The sequence below is a fragment of the Fulmarus glacialis genome, unplaced genomic scaffold, assembly GCF_000690835.1.
Source record: "Fulmarus glacialis isolate BGI_N327 unplaced genomic scaffold, ASM69083v1 scaffold27124, whole genome shotgun sequence".
Classification (NCBI taxonomy): domain Eukaryota; kingdom Metazoa; phylum Chordata; class Aves; order Procellariiformes; family Procellariidae; genus Fulmarus; species Fulmarus glacialis.
Genome location: NW_009206532.1, coordinates 9,551 through 35,998, shown reverse-complemented (window position 1 = coordinate 35,998; position 26,448 = coordinate 9,551). Strand labels below are relative to the sequence as shown.

The following is a 26,448-nucleotide window of genomic DNA, read 5'->3' as shown; positions in this document are numbered from 1 at the left end:
AGATGTATACAAATGACTATCTATCTCCAAGATTCTAGACAGAAAGAATCTGTTACAGACATGAGAAGCCTGAATGTGAAAAATGAAAGGGATGTGCAAATCAGAGATGGTGTCTGCCACAGAATGATCAGAGAGAGGTAGAGGCATACGCAAAATGTCGTAAAGCTCCATATTAACAATATTGAATTTGCACTAAGTCCAGAAAAACACAAGTTAGAGACAGATCTAAGTTTTACCATCTGTAGCTGGTGACTCTGGATTATAGACAGTAGCTAAATTAATATTTGCAAATGTTGTTAACGCCACAGATCAGGTAACAGGAAAAGCGTGATGGGGATTCAGGGCAGAATGCTGTGGATGAGAACATTGAAAAGGAGTATCCTGTAAAGAACATGCTAAAGGGTAAGGAGAGAAGAACAGATGAAAGGAAATTGTACTACAGCATCCATCTTTTCCATTATTTTAGCCATTCGGTCAGATGATTTCATTATATGGATCAACAACAATAATGCATCAAACGATTTTTGCACTCTTGTTGTATTTGCCCGTATACTTGATGTAGTGGAAGGACTCCATTGAGTTAAACAGGCTTTGAATCGGTCTCTATCCTGCCCTCTCAAATCTGACAAACGATATACTTTTGCCCTATAACATTCTCAAAAGGCAACTTGCCTAAATCAAATTAGCACATCAAACTATTGCTAGCAGTAATGAACTAGTAAATCAACAGTTAGTTAACTAATTAGCATATCAGTGCTCCCCAGATTCAAGTAATTTATTATTTTAGTTTTAGCAAATATCCCTACCAAGTAGAGTGATGCAAGTATATGATGCCTTAGAAACATGTTTCTTATTATTTGAAAATGAGAAGATGTAATAGATCTACATTTTTAGAAACAGTCTTTTTTGAAAATCAGAAAACAAAGAGCCTGTTTTGATTATGAAGTTAGTTGATTTTTGAGCCCTAAAGTAATATGTGGTTCCAGTTGCATGCAATTGTTTTCTTTAATCCAGCACAGTTGGTTTAAACTGTGTGAATCAGCTGCTCAGACTCCATTTTATTCAGAGCATGGGGATTTTCATTTGAAGTAGACTAAAGTTTCAAGTGTTTCATTAGCTGTTTTTCTTAGCTAGGAGGAGGAAAAATGGTACTCTGGCTCTGCTCTTCAGTTTTCAATTTTTTCTCACAACTTGTATTGTGGAATGTGGAACAGATGGGTTGGTCTTTGGAAGCTATATTGCAATTTATAGTAGTTTTCAATAACATGTCATACTTACTTTTCTACAGTAGTAAATTTTACTTCTCGTGTGCACTAAGAAATTATTTTAAAACTGTTATGTTTTCTTGAGAAGACTATACTTACGTTTACGCAAGCAGATATTTTCTGTACACAAAATGAGAATGTGTTTTATATGTATTTAGTTCCATAGCTCACAGATCATGCACCTACACAAGTGGAATAGGGTTTTTCCTAAGGCAATAAATACTTCTCCATTCCTATGAAATATTATATTTTATACTGTTAGGCATTATCATTCATATTTTACTAAAATACGAAAAGTAAACCAATAGAGGAGGGAAAATACCAAAGGATTAACACTGCACAAATACAAACATGAAAACTCAGTACCCCACAGTTAACCGAGCAAGCTGCTCAAAAGAGGTTTTTCTGCTAATAAGAGGTTTGATTCCTTCACCCAGCTAATGGTTGCAGTAGCTGAAGGCACTGCCCTTGACTTTTTGTTGCCAACCCTCTGCTGTAGCTCACTGCCCCTGCAGCTACGTGATGAGATCAGAAGCATGCCCAGCTCTCAGCTGCCTCACCACATACTCCAGCTCCCCAGCTCAGCTCTTCCTCCACCTTCAATTTACACCAAGAAGCCAAACTCTGCACTGAGGCGACCACTGTGCACACGTAAGCTTTCTCCTGGCAACTCTGCTATGTGGGCAGTGGTCTTCAACAAAAGAGGACTTCCAACAGCTAGGATAACCCTTTAACCAACAGTTTCTAGATTTGCCACAGTCATTTGCCAAACCCTCTGCTCACTGGTTATTGTCTTTTAACACTTTTTCCCAAGGCTGAAACTTTTCATGACTGGGAAAAAAGAGAACTTGAGTTTGCATTAAGATAAATAGAATACGTTTTAAAAATCTATCAGTCTTCCTGCTTTTATTTGTGAAGACTGCCAGCTAAAATCCAGGATATCATATGGCAGAGATGTATATTTTTCTCTCTCACTTAAAAACACCTACAGCATTTTAGCAAGACTGACTAAAAAAGGCTTAAGGCAGCAAGCAGGTGTGTGTTTTACTGTGTTTAACTGTGATTTGACTCCAGTTTTCAGGAGAAAAAAAACCCCAAAACTTTAATGTATTCTCTGCAAATAAGAGACTCTACCAGAATTTTCTTCCAAAATTTTGTCTGGCAATTGGATAAACCAACTCTAACTAAGACTAACTAGGAGGATTTTAGGTAAGCAGAAATAATTATCTCAATTAAAGTGATTATGGTTCAGTATTTAATTTTCATTTAATTTAGTTTTGCAATAAACTGTACAGATTATAAGAGAAATTTTCTGCTGCCTTTGAAAGAAAGCACTTCCAGCAGCAGGCGACTTTCACATATGTTACTTGTCTAATAAATGACTAGCATCACATTCCAGAGCATTTATAGCCCTTCCTTTTCCAGTCCCACCTATTATAAGCCTGTTGAACTTATGACGTGCTGTCAAATTGTACGAGACTATCTGTATGAGTGAGATGACTACAGGTTAAAAATTAATCTGACTGAGTAGAAATACATTAGCTTAAATAATTCACAGCAACATGCAGACTGACCTGTCCAGTAATAGGTTAGGTGCAAACAAAAGCTTTCCTGGGTGTTCCATGGAGCGCCAGACTAAGCCAATCATCAGTATCTCTAACCAGGCACATTCCAGTAGATGGACCTGATCATGGAGTGTTAAATCCACAAATCCTGAAAGAATAAATAGGAAACAGTAAAAACACTCCAGATTTGTAAGTGAACAACATTATTCAGAGAATCAGGTTAAAAAGTGCATTGGAGCTGGATAACCAAAAAGAAAAAGCAATAAAACAGACATTTGTCCTCTTTACATTTCAGGCTGAGTTTTGTCTGTTACTAGGTCCACCGTGGCTCCATCCTACAGAACAGTCAGCACTTTCTAGCTCCCTGGTTGTGTCCTGGCCGCACCCTTCCCCAAGAGCAGGGCAAGAGCCAGGGGAGCATCTCCATGCCCACGCCTGTGGCCGGTGGCCTGGGAAGCCAGGTGCACGCTGCAGAAAGGGGCAGCCGTCTGCTCCAGCGCCATGCTGCCTAGGTCATGATAGAGGGAAAATGGAAAAATGCCTCTTATAAAATGAAATGAGAGCTCTAAACAGCTAATCCCAGACCACTTTTCCTGGTGGAATGCTGTTTTACGGACTCGTGAACAACTCACCGTGCTGCAAGTGCCATACCTGTGTGGAAGAAGGCCCAATACAGCATTTCAAATAGACCAGGAAGCAAATGCTGATCACTGCACAAGCAGAATTCACTGATGAACCACTTGCTTATATTTCTATTGCACTATAGCACCTGGAAGAAGGAGGTGACCTCTCTTACTCTGTATTTATGCAACGCTAGAAACAATTAATGCGAAATGAAGAGGTTGTTTATAGCAATACTTAAATATGAATATGAAAGAATAATGATGAAGCTAGATACGAAAGCATAATGACAGTGGTCATTCCTGTGTTCACTTCATGGAACAGATTGTATTATTCTCTGAGATTCTCACTTTTCATAAATGTTATTTTCAATCCAAAGATATAAGCAAAGGGGAGATTGCATAATACAATTTATCAGATCCTGGCATAAGTTATTCTTTAAAATTAGCATGAACTTGCTAAAATGAAATGTGTAGAAGTACCCTTAAAACTGATCTTATTTATCTTTTACTCAGTGTTATGAATGAAACACATTATCGAACTTTGCTTTTTTTTTTTTCTTTTTTTTGCAATTGTAATTGATTCATATTGGTCTTCAGAATACAAGTTACAGGTAAACTACCTTACCAGCCCAGTAAATGGCAATGATTTTGCTTCTGTGTTATGTCCTCACTAGAGGTATATACTGAGTCAGTTTTGAGGAATATACCTGACATACTCTCGAGTACTATCTTGAGAAAAAGGAAAAAAAAAAAAAGACATATTTTTAAAGTTAAATGTTGTGCTACGAAATAAATTTTTCAAATAACAAAGAGGAAGAGAAGGAACAAAATACAGTTCACAATAACTTAGAAAATATTGTTATGTTCTGCAAAACAGTTGTTGATATAATTATTTTTAATGAAAACATCTGAGAGAGCTAATCAGTCTATTCATAAAGAATCATTCAAAGAAAGGAAACAGCTTTGACATATCTGCAATAAACTCATCTATCAATCATTAGGAGTGAATTTAGACAGTTCCAGTACCTGCTATTTTTATGGAAGTGGTAACTATTGGGGGGAAACAAAATTGTCTTTTCCTGTATTTTTCCTTTATTACCAAATGCAAAAATGACTTTCAGACTTCACAGACTGGTGGAATGGCATTTGCCTGAGTCACCAAACAGCCTGAAACAATAGAGCTGAAACTTAAAAGAGCAAAATTCATAACTACAAAGCATTGATTACAGCACTCAAGAATGAAATTGGCAGAAAGAAACAACTGTCTATATATGGAGAACAAACAGTAAACACCATGTTTCCTATTAAGTACTGCCTTAGCATGAGAACACATAATAATAAAGTGGTTTTGTCTATGCTTGAAGAGTACCACAGCAATGCAGGGACACAAGTCCCCGTGTGGTGTCTGCAGTTTGCCGTCAGTGCAGTACAGGTCAGTTATGTCGCCATTATTTCATGTGGCCGCACACTATGCTACAGCGGATTGCTTTAACTGTTGCAGAAAAACTGAGCTTGTTACAAATGTGGCAATTCACTTTCCTGTAAAACTGCTCATTCTACAATATTCTGGATGCCAGAACACTTTGCTTTGTTCTCCACACTGTCTTACTTCTACTACATCTATTCTCAAACACCTTTTAAGCCCTATCTTTTTATTGGGTTTATTTTTCCCCATCCCCACATATGAAAGTTCAGATTGCACTGAGGCTGAGTAATCTGCACAAAAACTAAAGAGAGAAAGTAAAAAATTACCTCACTAGTATTGTAGAGGAGGGATATTTTGTCAGCCTGCTCTGAGAATAGGAATATACTGCCCAATAATGCTAACATCCTTTAAAGTACCTGAACGTGAATACTTTGCATTTAAAAGTCCTAAAAGGATTGGCCAAAAATATTATTGCTGTCTGGAATATTAACTCTGATTTCAGTGAAGCTAAGGAAGTTTCAAAAAACTAGGATGGAAAAGAAAACTGATTGTGAGTCCAGAGTTTAAAACATTAAATGCTTTGTCAGCCTGACATCTACTTTGGGTTCTATAACAAAACAGCTAACACAAACTTCAGATAATGCAGATTTAAAAGTCTGTAGTATAATAATACACATCAACTGTAATTTATAAAAAACCTTATCAAATTAAGTTGATGGGTTTTTAGGTGACATTGTAAGTTTAGTTGATAAAAATAATAGTTTTGATGAAACAGACTTCTACGAGACATTTGATTTCATAAAAACATGCAACAAATTAACTGAATCTATATTTTAAATGACACATCTCAGTATGTAATGGCAAAAGGGTAATGAACTGAACTGAACTGAATTTTTTTTATGCCGTAAGTTTACTTCTTTACCCTAAACAATTTTTTTAATGACGACATGGAAAAAACAGAAATCATGATTCAGATGTCATGATGGCATGTAGGAAATAATGCAAAAAGCAGGCTGGTAATATAAGGAATCTAAATCACTCACTAGCTTCATCATAAAAAATATAAAGACATAAGTTTAAAACCAAGAACATTAGGCACATATACAAGATGGAAACACTAGAAGCTGTGAAGAGGACTTGGAAATGATGGAGAAAAAATCAGCCCAGTTTGAGCTTCCAGTGGGCAGCTACATCTAATAAAGATGATGAACTTTATAAAAAGCCAGGGAAACTCTAGAGAGTAAGGAAGTTAAATTACCTCGGTGTTACTTGAATCTGGTAACCATTCTTCAAGCGGGATGAGAAGTTGGACAGAATGATAGCAAAACATCAAAATGAATAAAGCATTGAAAAACACGCCCTCTAGTGAGGAATAAGAGGAATTTAGTTACTCTTTGTGAAGCTAGATAGGCTAAAGGGGGTAAAGGACTGCAATGGGTAAATATCTAAAGAAAAAGAGAACGGCATTACAAAAGGTAATGGCATAACACACAGAAGCCCATGCTGGAAGCTATACGTGCTCCAAGCCAGACTACAAATGAGGGGCCATTGTTAACAACAAAAGTAGTTATTATCTAAGCAACATACTAAGGTTCCATGAATTTGCTATCATTAGAAATGCTAATCAAGGTTTAATTATTATTTTTAAGACATACTCTTGTTCAAGCAAGCTAATTCAGAATAATGTTACAGAAGGTTAAATTAAATGATGAATGAATCATTAGTCACTTCATTACTCAGAGCATGCTGCACTTTAATGTCACTAAAATTATGTGTAGATGTGCACTGCATTTTCAAATATCAGTGTTCTTTTCATGCTGGCAAGTTTTGAAAGAAAAAGTATTTTTGAATTCAAAATTTTTTATTATTGAGCTTTAAGGAAAAAGAAAGACCTTCACTTCACTGTTGATAAATTGATTAATTGCAGCTCATGGATATAACTTATATTTGACTCCATACACCAGACTGACCAATTGCATGACCTTATGAGACGCGTCAAAATCCTTGTGTGGCCAAAACCCACAAGAGGTAGACTGCCATTAAGCCATTCATATGTCATATGCTTGGCAGGAGGAAGACACTTGCAGAATAAAAGCCATGGCTGGACCATTCCTTTTTCATATACAGATAAATTAACTGTATTTTTGAGTAATTGCCAACACAGAGCACAATAACTGTTCCACGAACTCTTGAATAAATATGGAAATCTGAACTTCTGAAAAGCCAGAAAGCTCTTCTGAGCACTCAGCTAAGAGTAGGTGGCAATTAAATTTATGTTATGTGTAGAACACAAAACTGTAATGTTCAAACTAAACTGATTATCCTTTCTAATACAAAGCAGCAGTATATGCCGCACCAGTGACAGTATGATACAAATCTCTTTCTTCCAGACAATAAGACACACTGAAGCAACAGTGGATCCACAGAGGAAAAGCTATGAAAAGCGCTACTTTGGCAAGCATGAATCTCTAGAGGTGACATTAGACTTGGGAATCCAAAATTGTATGACCCTACCATCCTAATAAAAGGCAGGCAGCAACAACCTACAAAAGGTATGAGCAAATCTCTTTGTAAACTGGGAATTTGGGCAATTGCCCAAAGGGAAGGGTTGCCATGAAAGAACACAAGGACTGTATCTTGACTATAGCCTTGTCTGTACACAACAGCGGGGCAAAACAGAGTCCAAGGACAAGTGAATCGGAGAATCACAAACACTTTTCCATGAGCATAGTATTCACACAGCTATTTCTATAACGCTACTTATTCCTACTCCTTTTCACAGATCTTCAGACCAAAATTATAAGAAAATTAAGTTCTCCCTCCTGAGGACACTTAAAATATGACATGGACATATTGGCTTAATTGTTTACACAACTCCAGTGTTTTAAATTTTGAAGACTGAAGATCAAAAATCTCTAAAATCCGACATTTTCAATCCAAATATTTTGCTAAAAAAATTAGTCTACTTATTTCAATTTTTTTTAAAGGGACACTACTTTTGTTTCTGTAAGTGGGGTCAGAAAAAAATTACCTACAGTTTGCTGAGTTCCAGGGAGGAAAGTCTGAAAGGCAAACACAGAGCAAATGGCACAGTTGTAAGAGCCTCTAAATACTTTGTCTGCTCTTTCAGAATTCTCTATTTTCATTGCCTATATAATTATAATATAGCAGAATACCAATCCAAACCTATACACTGTCTCCCCTAAGCCTAAACAGGCTGTCAGAAATGAAATGAGATCAGAGAGAACAGCATCTGCTTTTAATTACTGTTAATTCCTTTTAAAAAGTTTACTTCACATTTGCCATTTTCAGCTCTAATGGTTCTAAACCTCTTTCTGAAAAATAACAATTACAATTTACAGGCGTAAACATAATATGACTTAGGGATGTTTGGGGGTTTGGGCAAAAAACTCAGAAGGATCATGAGGCCCTGCTTTCGCGGTCTGTATTCGTACTGAAAGTCCAGATCAAGCAAGCTTTTGCCCTTGTCCTCCACAGGAGGCTTCGGTCCTCCCTGAGCTCACTGTAGGAGACCTGCCTTACGGTTTGACGGGTGTACCGCCCCAGCCAAACCCCTCACCTGACGCTGTCCCCGGAGCAGGATGCTGCAGGGATGTCACATCTGTCACTTTTATTTCAGATCCCATTTCTAGAAGCTGGTCTGTTCTCCTTCCACCTAAAAGCTGCACTGTGGCAATTCCAAAATGCATTTCTCAGGTAAATGAGAACTGTTTCCAGAATGTGTAAAGCTATCATGACTTCACTCAATGCTTTCTGCTTGCACAAAAAGCGCATATTTTTTCACGCCTGTCCAGTCCATATCTTCTCAGGATGAGGAGACGAAAAAGTCCCTGAGGCCATTTCTGGTCTAAATAGCCGATGCCTCATTCAGGACAGGAATCTCTTCTTCCCTCTTCAGGTACACGCCAGTCTAAAACATGACCGAATGCATCCTGCATACATCAGATCTAATAAATACTGTCCTCTCTCAAATTTTCTATGCCAAAGCAAGCTTGTAAAGAAGTTAGCCGAGCGGGAGTTGATCTACTCAAAGTCAATACTTTGTACCAAGCACAATCTGGATTTTAGGGCTGTGGAAACACTTCAGGGGTAGTGACAGATAATAGCTGCTGGTCAGACATACATTCTCTTCTCCTGACAAACCCTTGCCACATTTTTATGAAATACTGCTGTCTAGCCCGAGAGAAGCATCAGAAGTCCACAGCGCAGCACCAGCTTGGCTGGCACTGCTCCTGGGGAGACGGACCACGTGCTGGCCCAGCGGGGCTGTGGGAACCCAGCCCGGGATGCAGCCGCTAGCTTTGGAGTGCTCCTGTGAGTTTTGGGGACAGTGAGTTCTCACTGAACAGCAGCCCGAGCAAATTATTCTGCAGGATTTGATTGCCTGGGAAAATCTGTCCTATGCTGGTGGATGGTCAGGCCGTGCGTCCAAAGCTCGAGGTTTCTTCCTCACTGTGCCCTCCCTGGCAGGGACGCAGCTTGGAGAGAAGACAAGCTGGGTTGCGTTGTAGCTCAAGCCCACGGCTGACACGCAGCACAGACATATCCAGTGAAGCTAAGCGCTTTCATGTCCTGACTTTCCTTGCATGTGTCACTGTGTCTGCCTTGACTAAAACACAGTTTTTATTTTGCCACTCTTTCACTTTGTTAACAAAAGATTATTCCAGAAAGTGCATTAGCAGTACCAGTACCAGTTAACACAAATATGCTGAGGCCTTCCATCAGGGAACATAATAAAAGTAATCGGCACTCACATAGCACTTTACATTTTCAAAAGGCAGTAAAGCCATTAAGTATTATTAAATGTATTTTATAGATAGAACACAGAGAGGTTAAGTGCCTCATCCGGGAGGAGGCAGGATTAGGACGGAGGTGTGGCAGGCTCTCAGCACACACTCTAGTCCTTTCAGCCGCAAAAATCTTTGGGGTGGAGAAGCCTCCTTGAACTCGAGTGCAAGCTCTGTTTTTTGCAAATCAATAAAAAGGTAAAAAAAAAAACAGAAGCAACTGAAGTTTTCTTAAAGAGAAAAAGGAAAGCAAGCCTTACCAAGTTAGAGTTGGGGGGGGGAATGGTTTAGAGTGTGAGCAGAAAACCTGGATGCAGGGAACTAAACAAGCATTAATTCTTAATTGGTTTTAAAACATTCACTAATCTAGGCCAGGTAACTGTCTATTTAAAAAAATCCTAGGCCTAAGCTTTCTTCCCCCTCTAAACAAGAAGTTTTGAAAGTTATTAAAATAACAAATCTTACTAATAACTATAATTATAACAACAACAACAACAACTACTGTATAAGATTATTGCTATCAAAGGCTGCCTACCAGTTTGCTAGTGAAAGTTTATCATATTGTTTTTATAAAGCAAGAAGGGAGACATATATATATTTTCTGTACAAAACCCAAATACTTCAAATGATCAACAAAAAGCGATGTTCATTATTACACGACAAATTCCTGCAGCACTATATAGCAGTTATTTAAAGCATTTAAAGCAGTTAATGGTCATTCATCCCTGGACTGTAATCCAGACGTCCAAGACTCAGGCTAAGCTTTGACAACAGTGAGATGCTACTTTACGGTTCTTTTACCGCTGAGAGCTATGCTATTTCTCAGGGAGTTCAGGCTTGCAAGTAAAATGCACAGGACATTGTCTGTGCACTGAGAACGGGACAATGGCAGCCGTTGCCAGTGATTTTAACTGTAGGAACAGACCATCAGCTGCATGTGAAGGCTTTTCTTTTGAAGGGTGTTCTCTGAATCTTTCCCTGCACAGGTGAAGAAGGATACTACGCAAAATTTATTAGCTGCTGACTAAAATACACAGTATGATGTAATACATCTTTTCTTTATTGTCTCTGCAACATTTACATTAAGCTAAATTTATACGAGTACTCAGGCCAGTTGCAAGTAGGTTTGAGGTTTTTCTTTTAATTTGTCATTTTTGTAAGAGGTCGCCGCTATGCAAAATGTTTCAAAAGCTAAAATCCAGATCCAGCTAAAATCATTCGTGGGGCTGGTTACGCATTCTTGCCTGACTTTTACGAACTCAGAAGACATGCACGTAAATACAAGCTGTCCTCTCTACCTCATTCTTCCCCCTCCTCCCCCTCGCCGCCCTACCAGGGCTGCTACTCTCCCGGTCTGTTCTGCTGGTTTAAGTGTTCAGCCAACCGATGAAATTACCCGGCAAGAAGGAGGAGCGTGAAAGGTGAGCGACAGGCAGCTAGGGAGCACCAACCACCTCGGATGGTTTATGCTTTGTGTAAACCTTCCCCGAGACTTGAGGTCATGTCCAGCATAACGTGGGGTTTTTTGTATGTTCAGCTGCATCCAAGAGAGCATGAGGTTTGGGGCATTTGTTTGACCTCCTTACTAAAGCACCAGGCTGTGCTCCAATCATAACCCAAATCAAATGTAAATAAGTGATGGTTTTGTGGCTGTCAAGAAAAATCATGTGAGGCAAAAGGTCTCTTTAAGCAATCACCCTTTAAGCAATCTCTTTAAGCAATCACAATTTTTAAGCAAACTGGAGAGGGAAAAAGGAAGACTGAAGTAGACTTTTTCACGGCTTTTTAAATGACCCCAGCATGCCCCTGTGGGGTTTCAAATGGTCGCTTCCATACACGGTTATCAGGGGAGAATTTTAAAACCAAAAATCAACCCCTCAGACTTCCCAGTTGTTTTCCTCGTTTCCAGACTGCACCTACATGCTTTTAGTACATCCTTTTACTAATTTCATAAGCACTTGAGTTGGCAAAGGCACTTTGGATTGGGCAGGGCTTTGACAGTGCCGGCGAGGGCAGCCCGGCGGGCGGTGCTTGGCGCGGGGCTCTGCAGGCCTGCTCAGAGCTGGCTGGGGCAGCATCGCACGCCCGGCGCTCGCTGCAGCCCCAGGAGATGGGCCTTGCCAGGGGAAGAGGGCTCTGCAGAACCTCAGGGTGGACAAAGGCAATGCAGATATGTCGCACGGTCTAATGGCCGTATGGGTGGCCGGAGAGGGGTGGCAAGTGAACAAAACTCGGTTAGAGTGAGCCTGGAGACCTGTTCTACCACAGGCAGCTCGCTTCTACTTCTCTGCACCTCATTTTTTCCACAAATGTTAGGGTGTAAAAATATCTCCATTGTTCTATTTTTTATCCTTTTTGTTCCATTACTTATAAGAGCTATACGAAAGACCTGAAGGTCATCATAACACAATCAAGAACATTTTGGAAAAGAGATAAAATTACCTTTGCAAGGTAACACAAACAATGATCAGCTTCAGCCACTCTTCTAAACTAACATTATTTATTTATTGAAGGAATTAGAAGCTGAAATTAATGATTATTAGCCCTATTCTTTCTGCATGTCCCTAAAATCCTGTTTTTATACTTTTGACTATTTCCAATAATTTTGTTTAAGTCTTTGAGAATTAAAGTTTCACCATTTCAATTTATATCTCCACCCATGCCTGGAAGCGTGAGAAATGTCACTTTTGAATTTAACACCTTTTTTGACTACAACGACTTTCATGTGATGAAATTGGGAGGGCTACCCTCTCCCCTTCTTCATTCATAAAATCCAGTGAACAAAGCACTAAGCTTTCTGCTCCACAGTCTATTCCATCCCCGCATCTACTGTACTCACTACTGAATCAACTAACATTCATTGCGACAGCAGCTGGAACTAGCAGAAAAGAAGATTATTTTGCAACCCAAGGAAAAGAGGGAAAAACTGTCAAGACTGTAGTGAACTTGAAGATTAAAACTGCTTCAAGACTACAAATAGAAATTGCTCAGAACATAATGTGCTGTACCCACGAAATGAAGCATAGCCTCAGAGTTCATGGTCTGGCCATTCTTTATAGCCATAAGGAAATAAAACTAGCTTGACTAAGGCACCTGCATCCATTTTATTTCTTCAGATTGTTCACTTTTGGAGAAGTCTTATTTTTGTCTGTTGCACTTTTATGTGACTAACAGAAACTATGTATGTATATGTATCGTTTTGTGTTCATTACATTGGCTGGTACCTACACCAAAACAGAAACACAAATAAGGCTCAAATGTTTATTATCCCTCCTATTCTTTTCAGCCCTACATGACTGGTTTTGAACAGAACCCAATCTCTGAAAAATTATCCAAGAAATTGTAATGACACATCAAAGAGAAGAAAGACAGCAAAATTAATTGCAGCAATTTCCTTTAACCACTACAACAAGAAGAGCATTTTAGCAGCTGTGTGGGAGTGTCATCATATGACAGAGCAAAGGAATACATTACAGGGAAAGCAAGACACTGGAATGCAGCTGGCCATTTATACTCATTTTCTTGTCCAGGGAAACCTAGTAAGTTAGCAAGTAGAATGTTTCCAGAAAACACATCATTCACTTAAGTCCCTTTTCTTGCACACCTCCTTCAATGGATAACAAATCCAAGGCACATTTCAGCATCTGCAAAGCCTCAGGCAACCTCAGGAAACTGTTGCATGCTGCATGGACCAGGCTCAGGTGTGCATACAAAACACGGGTGTTGCACTTGAAGAACCACCAGCTTGTACTCAGGCTCCTATACTGCCTATATGCCTGACATATGCTGAAGCTGGAGCTGCTTGGAATCACTCTGACAGAGCATTTTACATTAGCAAATGACAGGTTGATGAGTTTAATACACTCTGGAGAACATGTGAGATTTTACAAAATGAAAATAAATTTTAAAAACCAGGCTAGTTTCTATCAGGGAGCACAGAATGTCCCTCTCAGCTACCTCATCTGGGTTTTCAGCACTCCACCAGGCACATAGTCCCACTCAGCATTGTGAAAGGTACCTAAACTTCTAGGAAATCTAGGACCCTTTTTTTCAAAATTGTCTTCTTTTCATTTTAAACAGGTGACTAAAATATTCGAAATCTTAATGAAGATTTCGAATCTTTCTTTCATATTGAATAAAATGTTTCATTTCACCTGAGAAAGTTATTATCTAGCAAAAAGGTCCAAAAATGACATTTCAGTTGAGTGAAAATTATTCTTTTTCATTGTTTGCCATGAAACAAAGAAATTAATTATTCACACAGCTCTGATGGAGACATCTGGAAAAGATTTAGAACAGTATACAAGCTCATCCAAAGTACCTGGACCTATAAACTCTATTTGTCATCCTTTGTAAGGACTGGAAAGTTGCATGGAATTCTGTTACATTAAAAAAAAAAACCACAGTAATATCTTCTATTAAGTACAGTAGCAGAAATTAAAGATTAGAAGAAAAATGTGTAGCTTAAAATTCAGCAAGTTTGCCCTGGAATTATAATTTGATATTTTTTTCAAACTGGTAAAAAAGTGGTAGTTTTCAACTTTCTCATTTGCAGAGAAAATTTGATTTATTTTGTTTTTCTTTTTTCTTTCACCTGCATATGGAATGTGAGTTTGACAGACTCCTCATGGATGAGAATAAAACCTTTAGCTTGGATCAGGAAATAGAGCCACTTCACACAGTTCAAACAGAGACTAGGAGACCATTTTGTGAATAGCATCACCATGCTGACCCTCAAGGCACAATTCGGTTCATATACAGAAGACTTTTTCTGAAGGCTCCTATCCTCAGAGGCAGAACTGTGTTTGGAGTAGGAGCCCTGAGCCAGCAAATATCATCTGATTGCTACCCAAACGGTGTTGCCCACATTTGATGATATCCAGAAGGTCCTTGGGTTCTTGTTATATACTTCTACAGCTCGTGTATGTTTATAAGCATCTACAAACACACTTAAATATAGTCCTAACCCTATAAACATGAGGTATTATCAATCTGCTTAGAGACTTGGAAGCCAAGAGACGCAGTGTCAGGCTGGCAGCTTGTTAAGAAGGGGGAAACCAGCTCATCAGCATTATACTGAACTACTTCTGACATCCCAGTCAGATGTTATCCCAGTTATTTCGGAGCAGCTTCTGAAAAGCTGATACCTCTATCTCCCTACTTGAAATCAGCACTTAAAAGTTACTCGACAAGATTACTTGTACATAAAATATCTCCTACGAAAGCTGGTAACAATTATTCACTGTCAGCTGAAGAGCAGATCTGAATTCATCAGACTGAAGTGATGGAGTTTTACCAAAATGTCTTGGAAGCCCTACTACTGATAAAGAAGGTACAAAAAGCCTCATCTGGAATTTAAAGAAAAGAGCACTCTGACTGAACTGTCTGCTGAAATAGGACAGTAGGGGAAATGTATTTATGTTGCCTGGCGGTGTCTCATTCAAATGTCAGGATCTCTCTCGAACACTTGATTAGAAGTGGCTCCTTCAAAAAAAAATGCATAGAGTGGAACGAAATAGTACAAAAAGAGAGAAGAAAGAGAGCTGAGAAACAGAACTGATTTCAAATCAACTACTTATTTTAATATACTACATTATTTCAGGCTTAGTTATAATTAATTTTTCCTTAGACGTACTTAGCGGTATCAAAGATCACTTCTCAGGATAGCTTTGCGTAACACCTGGATAAAGCAGCATGTAAAACTTCTGCAAGATATAAGCCACATTTTTGGGAAGAGAGGCATAAAACAGGAGCATAACAGGCATTGTAAAAAAAAAGCAGATTTAATTCATATTTATACCTGTAGGCTAAGAATTTTCAAATTAGGCGGTTTTTGTTTCACGGCAGGGATATTTAGCATGCTTCACAGCTTTCCCATCAGCGGGTGAAGTCCTTAGATAGCAGTTTAGGAATGGATACACTGTGGCACATTACAAGAGAGTTACACAAAACTAACACAGGGAGGCATTGGCACAGCCAGGAGCAAAATTAGTGTTTCGCAGCGGTAAAGCAACATTCTTCCCAAAAGGCCCAGTGTAAAAGAACATAACCCTACATGTATACTTGGGGGGAAAAAAGTTTATTTGGTATTCATATCAGAGTCAATGATTCTCCATAGCTGTGTTTATATGAACACCAAGTGGGAAAAAAAATGAAGTAGCATTGATAAATATCAATGGGCTGTCATGGGCAGCTCTTCTCTGTCAGCTGAGAACCTGATTATGTACAGTGCTTTTAAAATGTGTGAGACATTAACCAATTAATACCAGGGTCAATTCCACCATCACTGAATAAAATATACTAGAGCTTTCCTTTCCCACAGACCTTGCAAAATCCCACCCTGTAGAAGAATAAAAATCAACTACTGTTTCCAAAAAGTCTGCCACATGCTTCTGTTGCTTCAGGTCACTATTTACTACCTGTACAGTGCAAACTTGGCCAAAAAACTTCCAGAAGAATTTGCTGCCTTCCTGCACAGCCGCCCCAACCCAGGGGGAAGCAGAAAGGCAGGAAACGCTCTAGCCAGTGTTGCAACTGGAAGAAATACTTGTGAAACTACAGTCCCACAAAGTACGCCCTACAAATGTATGTGAAACTCATAAGAAATACTACCTTTGTAGCAATCAAAGGAGATTTCTGAAATAGGTCAGACATGCAATACTACTCTATTCATTTGTATTAGTATGGCAATATTACGATTTTAGCTTTATTCTGGTCAGTTGTTTCGAATACAATGAACATACCCAGTTAGAGACTGTCCAATGTTTCAGTAAACACTTGGCTCACTTGCCAGCAGCCCATATAGCCACTTCTCTATTTGCAGCCATGTTTTCTGAGGGACAGCAGCTGTTGCAGAAGATGCTTCATTATTAGGCTATTGATAAGATTTAATACGCTCTGGAAAATTTCTAATTAACCTAGTATGCTGTATTCCCTACCTTTGTGAATCAAGTAAAATGAGATTTCTTGAATTTTAATTTACTAAATTGCCTCAAACACTCCAGAATGTAATTTAACAGGGAACACAACACATTTTGTCTGGAGTCCAAGTGAGATTTTGAACGGTGCTTTTCCCCTTGTCTATATATTAACCCTGATTCTGGGCCTCATGACTTCCTACTGCGTTAACAGAAAAAACTCCAAATCAAAAATCTCAAGCTGCAGAGACAAAAATCACTGAAATTTCTGCCAACATGCATTTTCTTTTTCTGAGGTCAGCCTGCTCACAAGGAATACCAGGTACCTGGGAGAATCGTGGGTCCCCCCAACATCCTGAGCAGTGCCCCTCTCGGGTGGGGAAAGGGAGCAGGACACTGAGTCAGAGTCAAGATCTTGATTCCTCCCTCCTGTTTCCAGAACTCCTCTTTTCAAGAGGCTTACGAAGCTTTAGGTCTAGACCCAGGGTCTAACTGCAGTGGTACATAATTCATCTCCATCTCCCTGCTGAGGACTGTGGTGGACAGCTATGTTTCTTAGAAGGAACAGAACTTTCCATAAGGAAGAGAGAAGGCAATACTTTCTTATGGACACTCTTAGCTGAGAACAAACTCCTGGAGGAACAAGGCAATTGCAGATTTCTCATTCCCCATTCCACTGTGGGATATGCTTTAACTTGCTTTCACTAGCTATATTCACAGCAGTCCATAACTAACACGCAGACAAAACAACATACTCTTTACACACGTAGTTCATTTCCTGGAGAGATAATCAAAGAAAATAAATCAGCTGCATAACAGATGTGTCATATAATGCACCCTTGCAGCAACACAGACAGGGTAGGAGCCTATCCAGAAGTCGCCTACAATAAATCTTTCCTAATTATTTCTGTGTATCTTAAAAACTTCTATATATCTAATGTGAGATTTTAGTGAATGACTCACTTGAACAAAAAACTAATACAGATGATATTAAAATAACCTCTAAACTGGAATTACAGCTGACTGTGCTCAGAGATGTAGTACTGGAGAGAAACGAAAAGAATTAGGCTGAAGTTATTAAACATCAAGTAAAAAGGGCCTATTTATGTGAATTATGTGAACAGGGAACAATGGATATGTGCGCATGCACATACATATCGCATCAGTGCTTTCCAACAATCGCATATTCTTTTTGTAAATTATTTTAAGAAATAAATAAATCAGGAGGGATCATTACTTACTGTTTACTTAGAGTGGAAATTAACGAGCGTTTCTTGGAAAGCTCCAGGGTTCAGCATAGCTGAAGGCTCTAAGACAGATATGTTCATCCAAGAGTGTAAATTACTTATCAGCTAAAGAAAAATAGCAGGAAATGTTTTTATAAAAGGATCATTTCTTTTTGAAATAAAATATTACAGTTTAAGTATTTAATTTCCTTAAGTTTTGGCTAAAAATATAAAAATTATTACTGTGGATGCTCCTTTCTACCTCTTTGATTGTCAAGACCAATAGAATTTCATCTTCAAACATTTATTATCAAATGAACTTGTATCTTATTGAATGCCCAATGAATTCTTGTTAAAAGAATGTTAGCTCCTTCTTACCTGTTGGGTGTTATTTCTCATCTGCCACTATACGACAAACAGACAAACAAGGTTACTTACAGTAAGTCAGTTTTGGATACTGAAGATATTTGTTCTTTGAGACAGCTTGTTGGGAAGCCCCAAAATTCAAAACTTCAGAATTCAAATATTTCTTACTCTGGCAAGTTCTGAACAGAGTCGGCCTTGTAATAGCACTTTGGGTCTTGATTTTAAAACCACTGTGTGCATAAGGAACTTTACATACGCGGAGTAGTTCCATAATCTTAATAAATGTATTGGGATATGTGCATACTTGTAGAAACAGAGATTTACAGGCTAAGTTTGTCTTCAGATTTAGATTTAAATTTCAGCACATACTCCTTTCATGGATATTTAGATGCAGAGATATGTTTGAGGTTCACCACTCTAAAGAAAGCTGTTTTTTAAAAAAATCACCTAGAGTAGAACACCATTATTGTGCTGAGCTAATAAACGGATGGCTTTGGATGTCTGTATTCATTGGCTTTCAAACTATTCACTTCCACAAAGAAGGGAACTGAGACATCTCTGGGAAAACAAATATTATAGCATTTAAAAAGAAATACTGGAGTTCTAACTGTTATTGATTTATTAAACAAATGTTATGAAGGATGTTGTTAGCTATATTTCCTTTTTTCTAAATATACAAAACACACTTTATCTGGAAAAAGAAAAAAAAAAAAGTGAATTTTCCCAGCATGTTACACTCATTCACCTCCATCTTAACAGAAACTCATTTACTTAAAAGAAAGGCCACAGCCATTTTTTGATCCTGTGCACAGAGAACAACTACAGTTATGCAACGCAAGTAAAAGACAGTCACTTTCATTTTATATTTGTTTATAAACTTGTATCTTATTACAGCTTTCCTAAATTCAAGGAGGCTAGAAGGTCAGATAACATGCTTGATTCAATAGCTTTTGGCAGTCACCTCTCTTCACAAAGTAACTACCTCTGTGAATGAGAGGACAATACAGCACTCTCTATGAATTACATTGGATTTTTGTAATATTAGAAGAATTACTGACATTTATCATGCTTTTGAATGAAATATCACCTCACATATGAAGTGGAGCTTTTAACTGTGGCCACAGAATGTTGCTAAAAGGGACACAAGCAGATGCACTAGCATAGCGGCATCAACACCTGACTTATTCTTCAGAATCTCTTTCTTATTCTGGACAAAGAAATAAAATCTGGAAAGCTACAGAATTAGCTTTAGGAGTTCGTAAAAAAAATTTAGTAGAAGTAAACAAAAAAATTATGATGTATGGCAAGATACGTATTAGAAAACCCTCAAGGATATACTTCTGAGCTCATTCAAAGGTTCTCTAAAGAAAGATTCAAAGTCGTTCCCTAACTACTTTTCCTTTCCTAACTCTGTTTGTTTCCCTTGACTGAAAATTTATGCAAATTAAGTGACCCAGTTTGAATATATTGTTGTAATCCTCACTGCCAGGAAATTCCTGTTTTTTTAAAGGCTATGGCTTGGAAGAGGAAATGGCACAGGGATAGTGAGTAGACAACATTCCAAGGCTCTTCCTGTGGCAGGGGGAACAGGCAACAGCAACAACCAGAACCTTCTGCTTCAAAGAGCCCCTGAACAAATTACTGTCCTCCAGCAGGAGCCCTAGGAATGAGTAAGAGGCCCAGGACTGAGCTGCTGAACTTACTGTTGGCTCATCTGACTGATTCCCAGTATCTTCTTCCTCTGGTTCTCCTGCATGTGCTCTCTACTTTTTCTCACACTTGGAGTCTCCTTGATGCTCCTTAGCTTGCTAACCCTAGTCCTGATGCATTTACCTCCCCTTCTATATCCCTAATTCCAGGGACTCCCTAGAGTTTGAAAACCATTGCATTAGGATACCTCTTAAATTTCCAGTATCACGGTTGTTATTCAGATCCTGATCTTTTTTTCTCCTGCTGTCATTTTCTTTCAGTATTCTACTAGTGAAAACACTGCCTGTACTTTTGTTCCCATAGATACCTGCAGCCAAAGTTTATGTTTCTTTCCAAGCTGAACTGTTCTTTCTCGGCTTTGGTTTTTCCCTGTCTGACACAAGTATATAACTGTGCCAGACGTCTCCCTGTCCTTTAGAATCAGCCATTGCCATTGCCATCCATTTTAGGAGACCCCTCGGTCTCTCACTGGCAAACCATTGTGTCACATGGTCTCGTACTTTTCTCTCATTTAAATTTCTCTAAATGAGGAAATACACCTCACTGTGTTTCAACAGCACTAAAAGACAATTCTATAGATAATAAAAATTAAAATTACTTGCAAGAGTGGGTTTGTCTCATACAGCACCCAGAAGCTGGGGGAGGACGACGACAAGGGGGGATTGTTTGGTTTTACACAATATAGACATGAAAGACTAAAGATGCTTTCCAGACTAAGAAAACACAGGGATGGAAAGCTTTTATTTCATATTCAACAATTTTAACTCTGCTGCCCTGCATAATCATGCTATTGCATAACAACTCTCAGTCTGATGTTCAAATTCAAAAGGTAAGTGATTACCTTATTCCACTGTAAGGATTGATTCTTATCTGTTACGTTCATGGTAATGAATTGAAACTTCACAGAATTAAATTAGCAAAAAGCAGCCATAAAGTATGATCCAGATGCTTGTTATCGTTTCTCTTTTGCTTACAGATCTATTTGCTTCCTCTGTTTTTCCCCTATGAAGTCAGGGGAGCAGTTAGAGTATCATTTCAACAGATTAAAAGAAAAGCAGAGGGGTGGGTTTTTTAATAACTTTTTACAATTCTCCACAGCAAGCCCATTAGTCAAATGAGAAGAGACTATAAAGCAGATATTTTGGGATGTTTTTAAAAAATCTTTACAGGAATTGCAAGCCATTCCTTTTTCTAAGCTAAGTGTAAATTATTGCCAGGAGGATCACTACACTTAGAAGCTCTGTAAACTGTCCTGCACCTAAAGGGTTATTAATACACACCACTCTGGTATAAGACTTCTTTCCTTCCACTGCAAGCTGACTTTTTTTTTTCCAAGGTTTGGTGTCACTGAAGTGCAGTGTAAAATTGTGGCTATTGTTGGCCTCTTTACACACTGTTCCTAATTTAACAAACAGAGCAGTTTAGAAGGTCAAATAGGAAAACAATATCTTAAGAAAATAGCAACTTCTGTGGCTTTGAAATAAAAAAATCAGTGCCAAAATGTTTATCTCCTCGGTTCATGAAGCCATAAAATAAGTACAGCACCGTGAATCACCTCAGAACTTCAAAGCTTGTATGCCCAGCATACCATTTTAGGGCTATTAAGTTGTACAGCTACTGTACTTGTAGTAAATAGTTATACAAGATTGTAGCAGCAGTGCCAAAGATTTCACCCTTGCAACAAAATTTCCTTAAAGCTACATTCTTTACCATGAGCTCACTGTATAAGCTTGCAATGTCTCGAGAGCTTCTGCACAAAAAAATTATTGACACTTACATTGAAAATGCCAGCTTCTTTTAGAGAACACGGTACTCCAAATATAGATATTAAATCATATACACAGTAAGTGAATAATGAAATACAGTAAGTTAATTCCTTTGACATATCAGCATTTCTGTAGAAAAGCAAACTTGTGGTTTTGCTCATTGCATCAAAGACCATGATGAAAATTCACTAAACTAAAAAAATCTCATTCTATGAGACTGAAGATGGTACTAGATCCCCAAGATGTTACGTAAACCAAGAAAAAAAAAAAAGAAAGCCACATCTTTCAGGGATACGTGATTCAGGAGTGAGCAGAACATTTATTCATCTACCTGATACCTTGCCTACATATGATTTTTAGTGATTTATCCCAATTAAATGGTAAAAGGCTCAATTTACATGTATATGTAAAGGCTAGCCCATCACAATCTGTTTGCACCCGCCTCATGTGCAGCTGCTTGCTATTCCAGCTGGCTGGGGTAATGAGAAGGCACCACTGGTGTCTCACAGAGGCCATCTGGGAGGACTTAAGCCAAAATCCCCACTAGGCCATATAAAGAGCAAGTCCTGTGGGGCATCCTGAATTTTCTGTATATGTCATAGGACACTGTACAAGATTTGTATTCATGTAATCTGGTAAACCCACTTGTACCAGTGGCCAAGGTTTCAAAGGAAAATTAAAACAAGCTTTTATGCACTTGGCATATTATGAATTGCATTGTCATGGGAGAACTTTGTTATGACCTCAGTTAACAATCATGTTACACTTAAATATTGAAGATCATTTTTTAAGGTTATGCACAAGAAGCTGCCACAAATTCTCTTTTCCCCAGCAATTTGTTAACACCACCAAGATTGCAGAGTCAATTTAAGCAAGTTTGAACTAATGCTGAACAAGTTGCAATAAAGATTTAGACCAGTTCTCACCTTCCCAATCAGGGCATGTCTGCAAAGGTACCCAACTCATTTTGGAGATTGTCTTCAGCATGTCTTTATAATAGATGTCTGCCTACATTATACTACACAGTCCATCATAAATTAATTTTTATTACTCCTTTTTGTAGAATAGATTCACTTCTATCCAGTACATCTTCTAATTAGCTGTTTCTTCTTCCATGCCCAGCTATTTACATCAGCAGAAAGACTGGCTGACCAAAACAATGTCTTTACTAGTTGCTTTGACACACTCCCTCTTCTTTAAAACGTACACAGCAAAATAAACTCCAAACATGTCCCTGAAAGTCCTTACACTTATTTGTAAGCTGTATCTTCATTGCATTTCTGCTCTGTTAATACCAATTTCTTCCTTCCTCAACAAATATGCTTTCAACCTAGCCACTCGTATTGACTTTGCTCCTTGCTTTCCGTCAGCTAAGTGCCTTTAGCTAAATGAACTTGTGCAATGCTTCCAAACCTTGAGAGGTGTGCATAGGAGAGGCTGTTTCCTGCAACTGCTTTTCTCTACTGGCAAAAAGCACACTCATTTTTTAGAAAAAGATGTTTTTACCCTTGATTCCAAAGCTTGAAAACTTAGTACATTAGCTGAGAAAATAACTGAGTGGAATCCCACAAAATACTTCACCTGACAGAAAAAAAAGTTATTCAGTTCCTCTGTTTATGTATAAAGTATATGAAAATCCTCTCCTTTTAAACAGTGTTGCATAATTCCTAGTAATAATGGAGTGTTCAAAGGCAACATACTGTGGAGGTGAAAACACGACTTATACTGCCAGACACATTTCTCTTAATGTACATTTATTGCCAGTACATTCCAGCAGAAGGAAACTTAGGCAAACAGTCCAAGCAAAGGTCCTATCTTTGAAAGATGATCAGTACTTCTAGGATTTAATACCAGCCACTAAGAACACTCAACCTTTTCTAGGGACCAAACAAGAGATCCAAAAAAAAAATTTGAGCACTTAGCTCCAGAATTCCTATTCTCAGAGGACCCTATTTTATAGGTAGGTAAACAATTGGGCCTGAATTCTTTTAAATTAACTTTCTAAAATACTTCAATTTCTGCTTTTGGTCATGCATACTATCCTCCAAGCCACAACACCAAGAATCAGCTAGGTGTCCAGCACTTTCAGAATCCCTAAACTATTCATATTCTATCCCTCCTGCTTTAGGACTTTCCTTCGGTATGATTTTTTGTACAGTGACTAATAGATCAAACTATGACTGTGAAGAGATTTTTTGGTTTTTTAAACCAAAGTTCACTAATTTTATATGAAACCTCACCTGTTAGAGTACTTATTAATACAGATACATAGAGTCATTTGGCTTAGTTTCTCCTTAAGAGCTATTTTGGCAATTAACAAGCACATTTATTTAAATGTAAAATACATTGGATATACACAAATAGTTATACATTATACCTTATACATTCCAATTTCAGAAGCTTGCTTAGGAAATAAAGGATATATTTGGTAAACTATGCAGTTTTTTGATCTTTACCAGGTGTAATCGTCTTGTGACAAGCAGTTTTAGAGAGATTTCTGAACAAAAAACAGATCTGAGTTCCCTAACAGTGTTGCTTTGTATCTAAACACATTTTCATTAATTACATTAACTTCAAAATCAAATGTCATAGAAGACAAATGTTTCCAGTTGGACAACAAAGCGAATTTAGAATGTGGTATACTCACGTTGAATGTAAATCAATGGATTTTAATAGACTTAGACTAACTGTATCTCTAAAATCAGTAGAAAAGTCATTTGAATTTAGCCATTTTGATAGTGAATAACTTTAATACTATCGATATATGGTTCATTTTTCAAAAGCATTTTTGTAAAGGCATGATCCAAAGCATACCTAAATTAACAGGAGAACCCGCCCTTGACTTGAACAGACTGTGGATCAGGCTTTAACCACTGTGACTTTGTCAAGAATAAAATTCTCAGGTGATTTCTTATAAGATACGATGAGAAATGAAACACACACAGGTTCTCATTGATCATACCTGGAGCCCACAAAGTGACATGTGAAAAGTGGTAAAATGGGAACCCATGAGGACTGGAAAAGACTCAGATTTTATGGGTTATTGATTTACCAGGAAGAGTCTTGCCAAGTTTAAATGAAGGAAAACAGAAAAATGGCATAACCTGGGTGTAATGCTGTTGAGGTAATGCACTATGTGAGTGAGAGCTGTGGTAGTGTTCTCTAGCATCCCTTCACAAAGCAGCTACATAATTTTAATGAAATAAATGGCTGCAGTAAAAATTTAAGAGATCAGAATCCCATTGAATTTTAAAACATAAATTACTGTGTATGCCGGTATTTTTACAAAGCTAAAAGTACAGCATGTGCAATAAATTTCTCATAAACATTTAAATGTTAACTTATGAAAAGTAGTCTTGTAGACTGAAACTTTAAATGATGAAATTTAATTACAAAACTACTCTCTCATTCATTGATATAAATTAATTAAACCACATGAATGAATGTGTAACATACGTTCAACCAAAAATGTTACATACTTCCCACAATTCTGTAATTCCCTTCCAGAAAAGAGGGGTCATAGTTCAGCAACCATGATGCACTAAAATGATAAAGATAAAAACATCTAGTTCCAGTAGGAAAAAAATTCATGCAAAAATTGCTATTCTGGCTTTGTTTTTCAGACCCAAAACTCATGGAAGGTCTGTAATTTATGGTCAAAAAGATAAACGGGCAATTAAATAAATAATACTAATACTTATGGGCTCAGTAGTGATACTGAATTTATGGCTTACATTACAGACATGAGAGTAACCCTTCTTTCAAAAGGGATTTAAATAATTAAAATAATTTGATTAGATCAATTTAATTAGATTTTGCTTTTAGTAATCTGTTTTTACCTTTAATTTTGGTGTTTTTTATCCAAAAAAAGGATTTGCAATCAAAAAAACTGTTCAACATTCTATAGTGTGGGGAAATATCTTTTCTTGAATAAATCTTTCTTCAAATGTCACTTACATTGCACTACAGTTTTTTATTAACCAATATAACATAAAATTTGTGATTTTTTATGTATTTATACTTAAGTGAGAAATTTGCATGAAATCAGAATATGTAGTGTGAAAACCGGTATGTCTTTTTAGTATTGGTTTGTCATGTAGAGGCTTTTATAGTCCACTGGGGCTTTTTTTCCTTACCTGGAACTCTCTTTGCCCAGTTGATCATGTGCACTAATTCTCTGTCTGCAAGGTTGGTCAACAGGGTCATCATAGAGGCTTCGTTGAATGGTCTATTTGGGTCATATTCAGAATAAACTATGGGTGGCTCAGCTTCCAGCAAGGCACTGACCATCTGTTCTGCCGTCAGGGACAGGGCTGGACTGTTCTTCTTGTTATGTTTAACCACCAGTGGACTTGTCCAAAGGGTGGGAGCTCGCAGCTCCGTAGAAGCAGCCTCCCCATTCCTGGAATCCTGCTCCTCTCTTTGACGTTTTTGTTTCATCATTCGCCCACCTCTGCGGTCTTTCCGGATTCCTAGAGACATACAAGAACATAATGAACTCCTTTCCTTGAACATATGTTTTACATACACATGGCTTCAGCCAATCAGCAGCTGCTGTTGATAGACCCAGGTAGCATTAACTCTTGGTTTATTTTCTGAAGACTTCTTCCTATATATGGAATCTTACATCAGTAGTGGAGAGAAAAGCTATTTTTAAAAGTATAGTGTCAGGAATAGTGCACTCCTTCCTAAAATTCAGATCAGTTGGGCTTACACAGGACTCTAGACTAGTGACACTGTATAGCTGCCTTAGCCGCACAAAAGGAAGTCAGTAAT

At 38.0% G+C, this 26,448-nt stretch overlaps 1 protein-coding gene across 1 annotated transcript; it reads right to left on the bottom strand.

The window, feature by feature from the left end:
- Positions 1 to 2,769: 2,769 nt before the first annotated feature.
- LOC104075336 (estrogen receptor-like) lies at positions 2,770 to 26,139 on the bottom strand. The gene is made up of 2 exons (XM_009575787.1): positions 25,809 to 26,139; positions 2,770 to 2,978 (listed from the first exon to the last, which is right to left on the bottom strand). The coding sequence occupies exons 1-2, from the start codon at positions 26,113 to 26,115 to the stop codon at positions 2,818 to 2,820; spliced, it is 468 nt and encodes a 155-aa protein (XP_009574082.1). The 5' UTR covers positions 26,116 to 26,139; the 3' UTR covers positions 2,770 to 2,817.
- Between the last annotated feature and the right edge of the window lie 309 nt (positions 26,140 to 26,448).